Here is a 17,106-nt window from a genome sequence, read left to right as displayed (position 1 = left end):
AAAAAAAAAAAAGGAATCAAAGAAACCTATCAACCACTTTAAAACATACCTTTTCTCACTTTCCTACAATCTACCCAGTATCATTCCCTTTTCTAGTCTCACCCAGTTGTTTAAAAATCAGGAGGCAGTGGTGGCGCACGCCTTTAATCCCAGCACTTGAGAGGCAGAAGCAGGCGGATTTCTGAGTTCGAGGCCAGCCTGGTCTACAGAGTGAGTTCCAGGACAGCCAGGGCTACACAGAGAAACCCTGTCTCAAAAAAACAAAAAACAAAAAAACAAACAAAAATAAAACAAAAATCAGGAGGCTGCTAATGTTATTTGAGTTCCATACATGGCCTGGGTACTGATTCTTAAAAATCAAATATATCATTTACGAATACTTTCTCCTCTCATTTGTTGTTTTTTAAAACTCTGCTGATCATGTCCTTTGATGGACAGATGGTTTTCATTCAGGCAGGGTGTAATTTATTTGTTCTTTTGTTGTCTTTGCTTACAGTATAATAGTGAACAAACCACTGGCAAATAGCACGAATGCCCTTTTTATTTTTAGAGTTAAAAATAGTTGGTAGCTATTGTTTTTAGGCAACTGATGCATTTTTAATTATATGTATATATGTAACTATATATATAATTATATAACTATATATATGTATATATATATATATATATTTATATATATATCTGAGGTGGGAGTCTGGCTTCACACATGTGGGTAAACATCTGTCCCTGTTCTATTTGTTGAAGAGACTTTATTTCTCCGTTAAGAGTATTGGCACACCTGTCAAAAACCACTAGAGCATAAATGTAGAAGTCTGTTCCTGGACTCGGAACTCTGCCCCACCAGTCTGACTCCCTGTCCTGATGCCAGCACGAAACCATTTCAATTCCTTTCCAAAATTTTGAGATGGGAAAAGATGAGTCCAACTATATCCTTCTTTTTCTACATTTGTTGGTGCTTGGAGTCTCTTCCCATTTTGCATACACTCCTTTTGTATGAACCAGTTTGTATTCACGCTTCACAAAGGTATGTGGTTTTTTTCCACTGGGTTTCAATGGACTCTAGATCTATTTGGTGAGTATTGAAATTTTATAGCCTTATTTTACAGTAAATAAGTATCTTTCAGTTTAAGACTTTTAATTTCTTCACTCCTTTAGAGATTTTAATCATAGAAGTCTTTCACATTTATAGTTACATTTTTCCTAATATTTTTATTCTTTCAGATATCATTATAAATGCATTTATTTTCTTAATTTCCCTTTCGGTTGTTTTTGATGATCTGTAGAAACATATCTAATTCATCATCATCATCATCATCACCATCATCATCTTTTTTATTATTTTTATTTCACTTGGTGTCCAGAAACTGCTGGATTTGAGTGTTAGCGATGGTGGTTTCCCCGAAGATTCCTTGAGATGTCTGTGTTTGTTGTGATAACGTGGGCAGATAGGCTAGGCTTGGCTTCTGTTTCCAATCTTGACTTTTCCCCCTCCTTCCTTTGTCTCCAGCTAGACCTCCAGTGTGCTCAGAATAGTGAAGGTTACAGGAGACTTCCTGTCGGGTTCCTGACCTCAGAGGAGAAAGTCTTTCCCACTGTGTAGGAAGCATGTAGACAAGCATTTTACCACATTGAGGGAGGGTCCACTTACTTTTTTGGGGGGTGCATTTGCATGAAAGGTTTTGTTTTTTGTTTTTTTTGGTTTTTTTTTTTTTAATTTTGCCAAGTGACTTTTTTTCAGTTGACATGATCATAGGTCCTTTTAAGTATTTTTTTCTTTCTGTTTTATCTACTTATATGATACATTTCATTAATTTTTTTTTAATCATAAGCCAGCCTTGCATTTCTGGGCTAATTCCCACATGACTACAACCCATACTATGTTACAGAGTTTAATTACTAGTATTTTCTTGAAAGATTTTGCATCTTTATTTACAAAAGATATTTGTCTATATCACACACGCATGCACACACACACTTGTGATATTGATATCAAATTATGGGATAAATTCTCAAGAAATAACTGAATGTTGTATCAGTATTCTTAGCTAGGATGCTCTTTGCAGTATTTTTAATAAAAGACAAGATATTTGGTTCTTACATATTTAGGTGCTGACCTTGTGGAAAATGATCCCTCCTCAATATTTTGGGAGTGTTTAAAAAGAACTGATGTTAACATTTCTTTTAGTATTTAGTAGCATTCACTTGGACTTAATTGGAAAAGTTTCATTATTGAGTCTATCTCTTTGTGGAGCTATATTCATATATTTATTTCTTCTCTCTCTTTTGGTAGTGGGGATTGAACCTAGGCCCTCAGGTATGCCAGTCATGTGCTTTCCCACCAGGCCCCACCTCCTGTCCTCTGGGTTTGTACTTTATCCTGTATCCCGCTCAAGTCTACTGTGGTATTTATCACTTACTTTCTTCTTCTTTGGGTTTTAGCTTGCTCTTCCTTTTTGTTCCTTAAGATAAAAATTTAGGTTTTTTTTTATTTCTTTTAACTTATTCTTTGAGAATACCATATTTTTCTCATGCTCTTTCCTGTCCCACAACTCTTCATAAATCTTCCCCATCTTCCTCCCCACCCAAATTCATGTTCTTTCTCTTAGTGGCCAAAGAGCCACTAAAAACCATGGCGTCTGATCTGTGTTGGTCATCTACTCCTGATTACGAAGAATGACTCAGAGTGTAGTTGATATACCCAGTGTCATGTCATTGAAGACAACTGAAGTTAAAGTCACCGCATAATAGGGCACAATATCACAACTAGACACCAAATGCTACCAAATTAAAAAATCCCCAGTCCCAGGGATGAGTTACATCTTTTTGAGTCATTGGCCAAAGGGTCCCGTAGACATCACCACCACCATCACCACCACCACCACCGGCACTACAGGCTGTTGCCAGTACTATAGGTTGCCCTCCACAACTTGAAGGTAAGCTCCTATTGCTAGTAAGGCTACTGTTTTGAAATCTTTCTTATTAATTTCTATGTAGCCATTTGCAGAGATCCATTTCTGCATGCACCCTGCTTTCACCGTGTCTCTCCAGTTCTCTTCTGCTTCTCTCATCTCTCTCCCCAGAGTATTTTCTAATATCTCGGCGATTTGTTCTCTGACATACTGCTTGATTAACTCAACCAGGGAATTTATCAGTTCCCACACATTGGTAAACTTTCCAGGTTTGCTTTTGACCATTTCATTGTGGTCAGAGAAGATGTGTCCCATGTTATCTTATCAGTGTACTGATCCTTGTTGTGTGGCCTCACTGGTGGCCTATCTTGAAACAATGTTTCATGTACATTGAAATGAATGTACAATGTGGTTGGAAGAGTAAGAACTGTCATGATCCTTTGTTACCCAATTTTTCAGCTTCTTTCTTCATTAAGTACTTTTCAACTGCAAGTTTTAAAGTTCTTACCATTGAAACTCCAATTAACAGTTGTCTCATATCCGTTGTTGCTGGATTAGTAACTCTTTCAGTATAGGGATGGATTCTTTCAACATCTTCTGCTGTCTTACCCATAACAGCCCAGCCCCATCCCTTTCCTCAGTCTGTAACTCTAACAGAGTGCCTTGCAGCACTGCATTGATCTCTGTACTACTTGTATGCTGTGACATACTTAACTACCTTTTGGCTAGTGTATGTGTGGGTGCTTTCCAAGATCTCATCTCTTTCTTACCAATAACTCTGCAAAAAGCATCCTATGCAGAAATATTGATACAACTTTCCATGATTGGCTGGGAATTATTTCCCAGAAGTCAAAAATCACAGAGGTGTACGAAATACCTGTGTTAACCAGGATACTCCAGCAGGTAGAGTGTGACAGGTCTGACAGTTATGGAGACATGCCCCTCTTCCTCCTGGAGCTCGTGATCAAGGAGCTGAACTCTTATAAGTGTGATTCCAGTAGCAGACAGAAAGAATTCTAAATGCCAATATAGTAAAAGACCAGTGTAAATTATGTGGAGCAAGATTACATAGGTTTACCTAATCTTTGAGTGCCAGCCTTTGAGTGTCACAGTCCACTGTGACAGGAGGACTTTTCTCTTGCAGAACATTAGAGGTGCGTATGTGAAAGAAAGGGTTTGGTGACATTTTGGTTTTTTTTTTCGTTCTTCCAGTGCAGTGTCACTTGTGGTCAAGGATACCAGCTAAGGGCGGTGAAGTGCACCATGGGGACTTACATGTCAGTGGTCGATGACAATGACTGTAACGCAGCAACTAGGCCAACCGACACCCAGGTGAGTCTCCTGTTTCAACTCAGGTATTGGCTTTGGGCCTCTTTGGGACTCTCTTTGGAGCACAGGCAAAGGAAAAAAACCAGGCATGGAGCCAGTTAGAATTTTCACCCCATATGTAAAGTTTTGTCCCAAGTGTTGAAGACGGCCAAGCATTAGTGACCTTCAGTCTCAGGCCATAGCACTTCTGCACTGAGTCAGCTGACTGCTGGGGTTTTGATAGCTATGTATCAAACCAAGGAGCTGTGGGCAGCTCCTGAGGCTGGGAGTGATTATAAACAGGTGTGCTCTTTTGTTTTCCACTCTGTAAATAAGAGACTTGTATCCACCCACAAATGACTGAGTTCACTACAGCTATGTTCTCCCAGTGATTAAGGGGCATTATGCAGAATTCCTACCGCTGGAGAACAGAAAATTCCTTTTTTATCAAAGGTTGACCTTCAGGGCCCCAGGTGTTATCTTTAGGTGCCCCCTAGGAAAACAAGTTTAGGATTAGCAAATTTTGATTAGGAAACTACCTGAAGTGTGAGAACACAGTTTAGCCTTGAGAATATTTAAACATTAACAGTTAATACTTTTTAAATGTTACCCTGCTCTTTCCAGACACACACACCCCTTCACAGCGTTTCCTTTCCTTTCCTATAAACAGGTGACTAAACAGAGCTTTACTGGCCGTTAAGGAGACCCTGCCCTGTGTTAAGGCATCCAGAAAAGGATTCAGATCATATTCCTCTCTGAAACTGAAACAACTGGAGCTAAGAGTGTTTGGGGGGCTAAGCAAGGCCATGGGGTTTGTAGAAGCAGGCAGAAATAAGAGTATTTAGACGTTCTCGGTGTGTCCTGCTCTCTTACCATGACTGTGTCTCTATGAGCATGTGCTGCCTCGAAGGTAAATGCTTTCTCCTTTCATGTCTAGGACTGTGAATTAGCATCTTGCCACCCTTCCATACTGGCCCTAGAACCAAGGAGAAATGCACACAGTGTACCCAGAACCCAGTGGCGATTTGGGTCTTGGACTCCAGTAAGCAACAGACCTGGGGGGGGCGGGACAGTGGGGAGGTATGCAGAGGAGACAGGTACTCTGACCTGACTCTAGAAAGGAGGTTAAGAACTGATAAGAAACTGGGCTAAGTGGAAAACACTAGGAAGCCATCTCAATGACACATCTGTGTCCTTCCACTCCCACACGCAGTGCTCAGCCACTTGTGGAAAAGGTACCCGGATGAGATATGTCAGCTGCCGGGATGAGGACGGTTCTGTGGCTGATGAGAGTGCCTGTGCTTCCTTGCCTAAACCAGTAGCCAAGGAAGAGTGTTCTGTGACGCCCTGTGGACAGTGGAAGGCTCTAGACTGGAGCTCTGTAAGCATGGGTTTTATGGGGTTGGATGGGATTGGAAGATGGATGCAGGATAAGGAATTGGAGGGTTCATATTATGAACAGATAATATTTCAGAGTTGGACACGAGACTTAAATTATCCTATTTCACATATGCATATCTCTCTAAATGTGAAAGAAATCTTAGTCAAATATCCAAGGAGTGCACATTTAAAAATAATATGTGAATCAATACCTGGCCTGCTGGGCTGTGCAGATCTCAGTCTGCAGAGGCATATCACTATATAAGTGACTTACAGAGCCCCAATAGCAGCAAGAAGAGGAAGTAGTCTAGGGATTCTCTGATTTTGAGTCTGATTGCTCATGCATCCTGTAATCTCTCAAAGGCAGGTGTGTCCCTTAGTTCCCTTCCAGGAGTGCCATGGGACCTTCTCACATTGCTGTGGGCCCTGTCTTCTAGGGACACAAACACCATCTGGGTAGACTTTTATAAAAGCAGATGAACCTTTTCTTCAGGCAACGTCTGACGTCAGCCCTTCAACACTCCCACAATCTAGGAAGTAGCTTAGGTTAGGTGAATAGGGAGGCTGTGGAAAAATACGATTAGTATTGCAGGACATTTAAAAATATATGTGTGAGACAGGGACTCACAGAGCTACACAGAAACTCAGACCCAGTCATTTATTGATTGCCTGATTCAGAGCAATTTAAACTCTTGAGCCACATTTTTTTTTCTTCTGCTCTTAAAAGAAGAATGGGCCTAGGATATAGCTCAATGGGTAAGAGCTCTCTCTGTGCCAGCAGAATCTGAGGTTACATTCGTGGCACCCACATAAAGACTGGGCATGGAGGGTGTGCTGGTAACTCAGTGCAGGGGAGCCCAGATAAACAGATTTAAAGGATCCCCAGAGCTTGCTGGCTAGCCAGCCTAGCTGAAAACCAAGAGTCTATGGTTTAGTGAGACACTGTCCCAAGGGAATGAGACAAGGAATTACAGAAAGACAGGCCTGCACACACACACACACACACACTCTCACAAAATTGAATAAGTAAATAAAACTAACTTCAAACAATGACCAGGATGAATATCTATTTTATGACATTATTAGTGTGATTGAGATTGTATGCATTGGATGCTTAGTAGAAAATAGGTACTCAACAAGTGACTAATAATCTAACCTTAATGCACAAAGTAGGAGGAAAAAATAATCTTTAATTACAGTAGATCAAGAATGAAAGAGCAGCCAAGGCAGTAGCCAGAGACTCTGTAGTCAAAAGCCTAGCAAATCAACAAGGAGTTTGGATATTGTTTTAAGTGGTACAGGAAGTCACCGGATGTGTGCATGAGTCAAGTTGTAATAGGTGGCATTATGTCACTGCTAAACAATACCTATGTGGGATGTATCAAGTCCTAAGCAGAAGAGCGCAGCTGATATCACTGACTTTAATCCTGGCACGAGATATCAGATGGAAACAGAAGAAAGCAATCAAAGCTGATTCTAAGACTTTTAGCTGGGCACCTGGGAAAATATTCAGCCACCTGCAGAAACATATACTCAAAACCATAACTCTGACTCCAAAATGACAGTCCCCTCTTTCTTTCTGAATATTCAACATAGTGTTCCGTGACTTGTGGGCAAGGTAAGGCAACCCGACAAGTGGTGTGTGTCAACTACAGCGACCATGTGATTGATCGGAGTGAGTGTGACCCAGATTATATCCCAGAGACTGACCAGGACTGCTCCATGTTACCGTGCCCTCAATGGACTGGCTTGGCTTACCCATTTCAAAACGAGGACTTCCGTCCCAGGAGTGACAGCCCTAGCCGCACTCACGTGCTAGGAGGAAACCAATGGAGAACCGGCCCCTGGGGAGCAGTGAGTACCCACTCTGCTTCCTTCTCTCCGACTTGAGTAGTATATGGTGGAAAGCAGACTAGAATTGGTTCTGAAGCAGTTTCCCTTTGAAAAATTATGGGCACACCTTTGCAGTCAAGTGTGGTGAATACCAATGGCTTCATTGTAGTTCCAGGGAAGAACCCCTTTGGAGGAGGGAGCTTCAGTCCTGGGTGATGAGATGTCATGTCTGAACCATGACAGCCAGGTGGAGTATAACTGGAGGAGAGGGAGAGCAGAAAGATTTTCTGCAGAGGCGTTCTTTTTTCTTTTCTTCTTAAATGCTTATTTGTACATGTATGTGCAAATACATGCATGATTGTGAGAATCAGACTATGGATAGCTGCAGTGGATTCTCTCCCTTCCACTGTGTGGCCCCAAGGATTGAAGTCAGGTCCCCAGGGTTGGCAGCAAGCGCGTTCACCTGAGAAGCTCTCCCCTAGGTTGAAGGGGAGTTCTTAATGGAGGCAGGTGTCCTTTCCTAGGTTAACCTCAATTTCCTTGTCTACAAAAGGATGACAATGTTAAGTCCTTTCCTGTCATTTCATGGGTTAAATGAGATGATTATGTAAAGGGCTTTGTGCCTCACCTGCTTCGGGGTGAAGCCAGGCAACTGCTGAGTTATCTTCCTCACACTTGTTGTTCCTGGCCTTCCAACCACCAAGGCCTTGAAAAATATTTAATGTCAATAGAAAAGAAATTGCATTCAGATGGTTTTAAACTGTTATGCTGGATGATTTTTCAAAAATACGTTGTAGAATGCTGAAGCATTTCATGGCATTCCAAAGGGAAGGATGACAACAACGTCTGCAGGCTGAGTAATTAGAGTGGGCATGCCGATCCCTGGGAGTCTTGTTGATTTTTTTATGTCTAGTTTCCCTCTAGTACCGCTAATTGTGTTAAATTATTTCTGGGCTGAAAGGATTAGAAGTCTGCCACTCCCCCACAGTGAGTGTAAATGCAGTGGAAATCTGGCCTGTGGGCGCTGATTGGAGTCTGTGTAGACTCCTGAGTGTGACTGCTGGCTTTCTAACCCAGCAGCTTCACCTGCCTTCCTCCTCGTCCTCCTCTTCCTCCTCTTCCTCCTCTTCCTCTTCTTCCACTTCTTCCTCCTCCTCCTTCTCTCTCATTTCCTGCAAGTTTCCCTCCCCTACTTAGGAAAGTTTTCAGGTTTTCCGTTCTAAAAAACTGACCAGTGATCAGAGTCCCTGGTTACTGAGTAATTGTGGTTTTTCCTGGCTTGAAAAAAAATATTCAGAAGTCACACATGTATATTTTGATGGTGCTATGAAAGGTTTTTTGTTGTTGTTTTGTTGTTTTTTTTTCTTTTTCTTTTTCTTTTTCTTTTTTTGGCTGTTGATGATGTTTGGTGTGGGGAGGGGTTTCATTTTGTCATTTAGAACTATTTTTATTTGAATCTATTTATAGGGAAGATGTGTTTGTTTCCAGTTGAATGATTCTGCCCTGTGGCAGAGTCCCCAACCTAGAAGGTTTAGATCAGGAAAGTATATTATTTTCCTTATGATGCTTTTGGTTTTCTCTCATGTTTATTTTTATTTTTTTTCTCTTTTTCTAAGTGAGGCTTCAGCTGGACTTTGTAATTTTTATCTTTCTTTTGTATTTTTTTTTTTTTTTTTTTTTTGCCTCATGTTGTCTCGTCTGATTTCTCCCTGGGGAGTGAAATTTGCTCTGGAATCTTTGCATTAATATGGTACCTGGCAAGCGTGGCTTGCAACGCTGAATGCTCCCCGTGGTGGGGTAACCGGACTCATAGGTGACAATGTAAGGAGACGATACAAAACTGTATTGGGTGGAAAGCTCAAGGGATATTACAAGTCCATTTACAACATGCAGGCCTTTTCTAGTGTTTTTTACATTCTGCTCCTCAAAGCTACTTAAGATTATTGTTCTCTGTGTCTTTATTCTATATTAGTTTGAAACTAAAACAAACACATGAAAAACCAAGTAGGCTTAGAGTAAATATACCAGAACCTTCAGAGAAAAAAAATAAAATTTTGTAAGACAAAATACACTTAAATAGTTCTCAGACACTACCAATCAATCTATTGACCCGCTCTATGACGGAAAAGTGGTGGTGCGTAGGGTGCATTTTTACCTTTTTTTTTTCTTTTCTTTTGTGCACACATGAGAGGAGATCAAAGGACAACTCCCCAGAGTCAATTTTCTCTTTCCACCAAATGAGTCCTAGGAATCAAACTGAGGGCATCAGCTTTAGAGGCAAGAGCCTTTGCCCACGACTGCATCATATGGCCGCAGGATGCTTGAAAGGTTTCTAACATTTTAAATCACTTATCAGTTGACCAAGATAGGTGAGCCACTATTATTTCCCAGCCCAGAAACTAAGCTGTAGTCAAATGCACTCAGCAACATATTTTTTCTTCACATCTTGATATGGCACAGGCTGGCGGAAGCACAGTCAGAGAATAACTTTAAATGACACTGGCTTTGAGAACTGGTGAGGTATGGGATGGATTTGGCGGCCCCCATGCCTGCAATCCCAGCACTCTAGAGGCCAAGGCAGGAGAATCGCACATGGGTTTGAGATTAGGAGAGGCTACACAGTAAGAAATTTTCTCCAAAAATTGGGACCTACAACTAAAACCAAACCACTCAGCTTGTTAGTTTGAGAAAATTGCATGGTTTCAAAGACTCATTGAGTATAAGCCTTCCAGCCTTTCCTGGTCACCATAGTGGAGGGTGCTAGAAAATACACCAGGTTAAAAAGGTAAGAGATTTCTGGAAAGAGAAATGCACCAACTATAGGTTCATAGGAGAGCTATGAGAAGTGTGTGTGGGAAACCACCGAAATGCAAACAACAAAGGCCATTCAAGAACATTCCATTAACGTGGACCGAGAGATTTGTCAAGATGGAATTCAACTGAATTCACTGAGGAAGCAAAAGGCAAATAAAGCATGCTGTACTATTATTGGCCACGGAAGTATATGAGTTCCTGAGAAAAAGCAGGGGTGGGAGCAAGGGGGAAAAATCACCCACTGTCTAATGTCTAAATGACATTCTGTGGCACCATTAGGAAGTCACTGAAGGAGTTCACATGCAAGTTCAATTTCCTTAATTGGGAATTTATTAAGTATGAGTGAACCTCTATGTTGAAAGAGATGCAAACATTCGTTCTAGAAGCTCTTGACATTTGAAAAAAGTCCACAAACTGTGATATTTCTGCCCCCCTCAGAGATGAGGACAACAAACTTGGGTGGACAATGAACCGGGCTGCACGGAGAACTCTAAACATAATCACTCACTGCAGCCAACCCCTGCTGACAGGCTAGAGAATGTGAAGGGAAGCACACGCCTCCCTTACAGTCCAGGCATTCGCATAAGTGTACAAAGTGAACAAGCCGACCTTGGGGAAGTACACAGTCCCTCTCCTAACTTTCTCCACTAACTATGAAGACTGTCTATGAAATCTGCCTAGCTGATTTATGTGAAGGTAGGGGGCAGGTGGTGCTGAGGATAAATCTGCTGCTCTGTGTGCTTAGTGTTCTAGTACCTGCGCCGGAGGCTCCCAGAGGCGAGTTGTGGTGTGTCAGGATGAAAATGGATACACAGCCAATGACTGTGTAGAGAGAATCAAACCTGATGAGCAAAGAGCCTGTGAATCTGGCCCGTGTCCCCAATGGGCTTACGGCAGCTGGGGAGAGGTAAGAGCCAATCATTTGTCTGTCTGTCCATTGTTGTCTGGCTCCTATTGTTTAAGATCTCATTGTTCAGAACCAGATCTAGGAGAAGTTTCTTGATCTGGGATTCCCTAGAAGATCTCAATTTAAATTCACTTACTACCTAACAAGAGAAAGCTCAAATATATAACAGATGGGTAATGAGGAAAGATTGTGCGTAAATATAAGTTGTTTATTAGTTAACCTCTCATAGTTAAAAATAATAATGAATGCTTATAAGGGGTGGAAATCACATGTTAAAGTAGCCATGGGAGTCTTGCCATTATTCTTATAGTTTTGGGTGCACTCATTCCCATAGCAGAATGCCTTCCAAGGTTTCAAATACTGTTCCATATATTGTTATTCTTTATAAAACCAGAATGGGTGTTATTCTGATCACAGATGACACTAAGTGAATGATGAGCTGTATGTTCTCAATGCTCCAATAAAGATCTCTTTGACTTTTCTTGATCAAGGTTAACACAACACGGTGTTTGGAGTGCATGAAAACAGGTCCACTTCCTGACTGTGATTCTCTTTTTCTAACTAAGATATAATTAAACCATTTTCCTGCTTCCCTTTCCTCCTCACTCCAGCCCTTCCCGTGCACTCCTTTGTTCTCTCCTAAAATCATGGTCTCTGTTTTTATAATTGCCATTTTATATATATATTATATATACATATATAATCCTAAATAGGAGGCAAGCAGTGGGTGCACATGCCTTTCACCCCAGCACTCAGGAGGTAGAGATAGGTGGATCTCTAAATTCAAAGCCAAAGCGAGTTCTAGGGCAGCCAGGGTTACACAGAGAGACTCTGTCTTAACAAACAAAACAAACAAATAATAATAATAGTAATCCTAAATATGTGAATACAACTTGTTTGTTCCATATATTGTTACTTCTATGTATATGATTCCAGGGATGACCACTTGCTATTGGATAACCAACTTGGGAGCTCTTCCCTGGGGAAGACTCTTTCTCTCACTTTCAATATTCACTAGTTGCCTGTAGTTATTTGTCTAGGGTTGGAATCTGATGAGATGTCCCTTGCACTGTAGAGTATCTATTGATGTCATCCTTGTTTAGGATTTGTTTAGGCAGCTATGTTGATGAGACTTCATAAGTGTAGGTTCTCTGGTATTTCTAAGACATGAAATCTCACAGCAAACATCCTGTTCTAGCTGCTACAATCTTTTCATAGCTCTCTAATCCTTTAGCCTGAGGTGCATGAGTTGTGTTAATAGCTGGGTTGGATTTATTTATTTATTTATTTATTTATTTATTTATTGTGTGTGTGTGTGTGTGTGTGTGTGTGTGTGTATGCATACATATGTGCATGAGTTGTATTATAGCCCCATTTGGGGCTAGGCACCATATGGCCACTTGTTTTCCGGATTTTGAACAGTTGTGGTTTTCTGTAGTGGTTGCAAAGAGATATTTGTTTGATGGTTAAGGATAAATATTAGAATGAATTTGGGAACCATGCAGTTTTAGTGGCTATAGGTTGTCCTCCAAGACCACGAATTTATTAGCTTCAGATAGCTGGCTGTTTCCCGTACCGTGCACGATTTCCCTCTTGTTGAGTCCCAGTAGGCAGGTGCTGGTTGCCACCATGGTATGCATGCCACTAGTGTACCCTTAGGGATGTTGTCATGCTGAATGTTGTTTTAATATGTAGGCATGGGTAGGACTATTGGTTACTTGGAAGCTTGCATGGCACCTTCTGGTACCATGAAAGATAGTCATCGTGGAGGAGGCTTTGAGGTCAAAACCAGCTCTGGGATCCTGTTTCTAACATACATAGTGTCTTCAGCCATGGAACTTACCTTCCATCTCAGGGAGGCGGCAAAGGTAACCAGCAATAACCTATGTTTTGGAGTCTCTTAGATAACTCTGACCAACTATTCAAAAGAAAACTTCTCAGGCCAGCACTTGGGAGGTAGAGACAGGTAGATCTCTGAGAGTTTGAGGCAAGCCTGATCTATAAAGTGAGTCCAGGACAGCCAGGACTATTACACAGAGAAACCATGTCTTTCCCCACCTTACAAAGAAAGAAAAAGAAAAAGAAAAAAAAAGGCTTCTCTGCCCCGACAATATATGTAACTATATATGTATATGTATACTCAGACTTGTCAATATTATATGTAATGTTAGGTGGATATATAATGATTCCAATGACTTTTCTATACATCTTTACTATCTTACCCTCCTCTCCACTTCTTCTTTATCTCCGTCTCCCCTCCCTAATTAAAGAGCCTCACTTTTCCCCATCTTTCCTTTCAAATCATTTGTACACTGCTACACTTCTCCCTACTGCTCCCCTGCATCCTACTGTCTCTTAGGAAACTCAGAGTAGATAGAAAACAAGTGGCATTTGTCTCTCTGGGTCTGAGTTACTTAGTTCAATATGTTCTTTTCTAGTTCCATCCCATTTACCTGAAAATTTCACAATTTCTTTTTCCTCTCCAGCTAAATGATATTGCATGGTGTATATGTGCCATATTTTCATTTCATCTACTGTCAGTTGAAGAACACTGGGTTGTTTCCATTTCCTAGCTATCATGAATAGAGCCACAGTGACCACAACTGAGCAAGTATCTGCAGAGTAGGATGTCCAATCCTTTAGGCATATGCCCAGGAGTACTATAGCTGGCTCATGTAGTAGATTTATTTTTAGCTTTTTTGAGTCTTTCCCATGATGCTTTCCATAATGGCTGGACCACTTTGCAGTCCCATCACCGGTGAATGAGGGCTTCCTTTCCCTCAAATTCCTCCAGCATTTGTTGGCGGTTGTCTAGCTGGTCTTTGCCGTTCTGACTGTGGTAAAGTAAAATCTCAACATCATTTTGATTTTCATTTCTCTAGTTGTTATGAATAATAAACTTTTTGAGATATTTTCTATAATGAACATTTTTGAGATATGCTCTAGCCATTTCATTTTTTTTTTAAAGAACTCTCTGTTCAGATCCCAAGCCTAGTTGTTGTTGTTGTTGTTGTTTTTAATGAGCCATTGTATTTTAGCTCTTCTTAGTACAATTACTTATTACTATGGCTATTAATTCTCTGTCGTATTGTATAGCTGTCAAGGATTCTTTCCCACTCTGTGAGATTCCTCTTCACTTTACTGATTGGTTCCTTTGCTGTCCAGAATCTTTCTAGTTTTGTGAAGTCTCACTTGCCAGTTGTTGCCCTCAATACCTGAGCCAATTGTGTCCTGTTCTACACCTACATCCTATGCTCTTGCCCATGTTTCTTCTAGCTCTTTCCATGTTTTAGGTTTCGCAATGAGCTCTTTGATCCATTTGGACTTAGTGTTTGTGCCAGGTGATAGATATGGGTCTAATTTCGTTTTTCTTTACATGGACACCTAATTTCCCCAGTTCAATTTGTTGAGGATGCTTTCTTTTCTCCAGTATATGTGTTTGGAATCTTTGTCGGATTTTAGCTGGCTGCCATATAAATGTACCCATATCTGGGTATTCAGTTTTGTTCCATTGGTCTATATGTCTGTTTTTGCACCAGCACGTTGGTCCTCCCTTTGGTTTTCTTGTCAATTTGACACAAGCTAGAGTTATCTGCCAAAAGAGAACCACAATTGAGAACCTGCCTTAAAGAAAACCTGGCTGGTAGGCAAGTGTGTGAGGCATTTTCTTATTCAGTAATTGATGTTGGAAGGCCCAGACCATTGTAAGTGGTACCATTCCTGAGCAGATGGTCCTTGGCTATATAAGAAAGCAAGTTGAGTAAGCCATTGAGAGCAAGCCTGCCTCCAGGTTCTTGCCCTCCTTGACTGTCCTGACTTTCCTCAGTGATGAGCTGTTACCTGGAAGCATAAGAGGAAATTAACCCTTGTTGCTTTGGGTTATGGTGTTTTATCACAGCAATAGAAAAACCTAACTAAGGCAAGTATCATATTGTTTTCATTACTATGGTCTGTAACATGTCTTGAGGTCTAGAATGATAATCTCTTCTGTATTGATCCTTATGCTCAGGACTGTCTTTGCTGCTATCCAGGCTCTTTTTGGTAACATTTGTGTTGGTGGTGGTGGTGGTGGTTTTTAATTTATGTGATTTTGATTGGGATTGTACAGAATCTGTAAATAACTTTTGACAAAATGATCACTTTGACAATCCTAATTCTATCAATCCATGAGCATGGTAATGGTATATCTTTCCATTTTCCAATGTTCTTCTCTACCTTTTCCTTCAGAGAGTTAAAGTTTTCGTTGTAGAGGTATTTTACCTCCTTGGTGGTAAGTCATGCCTAGATGTTTTCTTTTCTTTGAGGCTCTTGTGGGTGGGAGCGGGTCTATGGCTTCTTTCTCTGTATGCCTGGAGGCTGAAAGCCATACAAGCTGAGGTGCCCGGCTTTTCCAATGCACTGGTTGTGGAACTTTGTTTACAGCTGGGGAGCTGAGGAGGGTGCTTGGAAGGAAGGATCAGACAGTCTCATCCCGATAGACCCTGGTTCAGGATGTGCAGAATCTGGCTGGACCTAGCTATGAGCTTTATCAGTTTTGTGATAGTAACAACTTAGCCTAATTTCCCATCATTATCTATAAACTGGAATAGTCATAGTACTGCCTACATAATACTTATGACTATTATATGAGACAGCATCTATTAAATGCTCTACATGTACCCTTCAATCAACCAGGTGACATTGTAACAATGCAATAATAACTTACTTTATTAATAGTAAGAGCGATGTGCATTAGTAGTAGTACTAATTATTAGTAGCATTGGGAGTTTGGAGCTCCTGTTACATTTTATAGTGGGACTTATATACATGTTTATGTTAATCAAAATCTTTCTCTAGTGTTGAATCTGTAAGGAAAGCACGTACTTAAAGTTTGTTGAGTTGTTCTGTCGTGACTGTTTACCAATTAAAGGCTGAAAATTAACACCTGGGAGACCCCAGCTCTAGAAGAAAGGAAAAAAAGACATAGGAGACGATGGGGCCACCCGTCCACAGTCTTATGTCTCATCAGTTCATATCCATAACCTAGAAGTCGCAGGCAGTTTTTCCGGGGATTTTTTTTGTTGCCTCTCACTGATGTCATTCTGGATAGCACTACTGAAGGAGGAGGGAGGAAAGGAGGGAGAAAGGGGGAAGGTTTGATGTGAGGCTTCCCAGCACTTTGTGCAGTTTTGTCCTGTGGGATCCATAATTAGGCTTCTGTAGTTGGATCCAAGCCAGGTGAGTCTACGCCTGCCTTTGCCGTGATGCGATGCTTTCGTTATCAGCGGCTGACCCTTCCAAATGTTGTGGGAGAGCTGGCCTTGACGCAGCAGGGAAACTGAATGTCTGTGTTCCTGGATGTGAGCACAGCAGTGCTGTCCAAGAAATACAACTTGTTCCTGCCTCACAACTGTGAGTCCTGCCAGCAGTGGGAACTTCAGCTAGCATTCCCTGCCGCCATGCTGATTGTTCATTCCCGGGGGGAACACTGTACTTGTCCTGAGGTTTGAAATAGAGTTAAACAGTTGAACACCAGAATTGGAATAAGAAAATCAGCAAAGGCTCACCCATAACAGCTTCAGAGAAGTTGCTGGGACACATGGGTCTGTGCAAAACTCAGTCCTTGGATTCAACCCCCAGCAGCATTTAAAAATAAAGTTTGAACTTGGACCTGGTTGCTCATGTCTATAATCTCAGCACACAGGAGGATGAGGCAAGGGGCCAATCTGGATTACAGTGAGTTCCAGACCAGCCTAGACTATATATGGTGAAACTTTGTCTCAAAAACCAAAGAAAGAAATGATTACCTGCCACCAAATAAAATAAAACTGGCCAAGCCATTATTGCTTTATTTGATATTGAGTAGTTTCTAGTTACTTATTTATTTACTGGGTTTTGTATACCTCAAAGAATTTTATCTTAGCTACTGGTTAATGGATTGAGATTAACTTCCCAACCTTCAGTTTATTATATGTG

General features: G+C 41.0%; 1 protein-coding gene across 5 annotated transcripts in view; it reads left to right on the top strand.

The window, feature by feature from the left end:
• The window catches only part of Adamts9 (ADAM metallopeptidase with thrombospondin type 1 motif 9), a 173,280-nt gene that overhangs the window by 78,752 nt on the left and 77,422 nt on the right, over positions 1-17,106 (top strand). For all 5 annotated transcript variants that reach the window (XM_031382630.1, XM_031382628.1, XM_031382629.1 and 2 more), the window contains exons 23-27: positions 4,122-4,241; positions 5,155-5,259; positions 5,431-5,598; positions 7,194-7,451; positions 10,990-11,151. In XM_031382630.1, the coding sequence (XP_031238490.1) occupies positions 4,122-4,241; positions 5,155-5,259; positions 5,431-5,598; positions 7,194-7,451; positions 10,990-11,151 (813 nt within the window). The remainder of the gene's footprint in view (positions 1-4,121; positions 4,242-5,154; positions 5,260-5,430; positions 5,599-7,193; positions 7,452-10,989; positions 11,152-17,106) is intronic.

This window comes from Mastomys coucha, unplaced genomic scaffold (assembly GCF_008632895.1).
Source record: "Mastomys coucha isolate ucsf_1 unplaced genomic scaffold, UCSF_Mcou_1 pScaffold20, whole genome shotgun sequence".
Taxonomy (NCBI): Eukaryota; Metazoa; Chordata; class Mammalia; order Rodentia; family Muridae; genus Mastomys; species Mastomys coucha.
The sequence above is the reverse complement of the archived record's forward strand: the minus strand, read 5'-3'. Positions and strand labels throughout refer to the sequence as shown.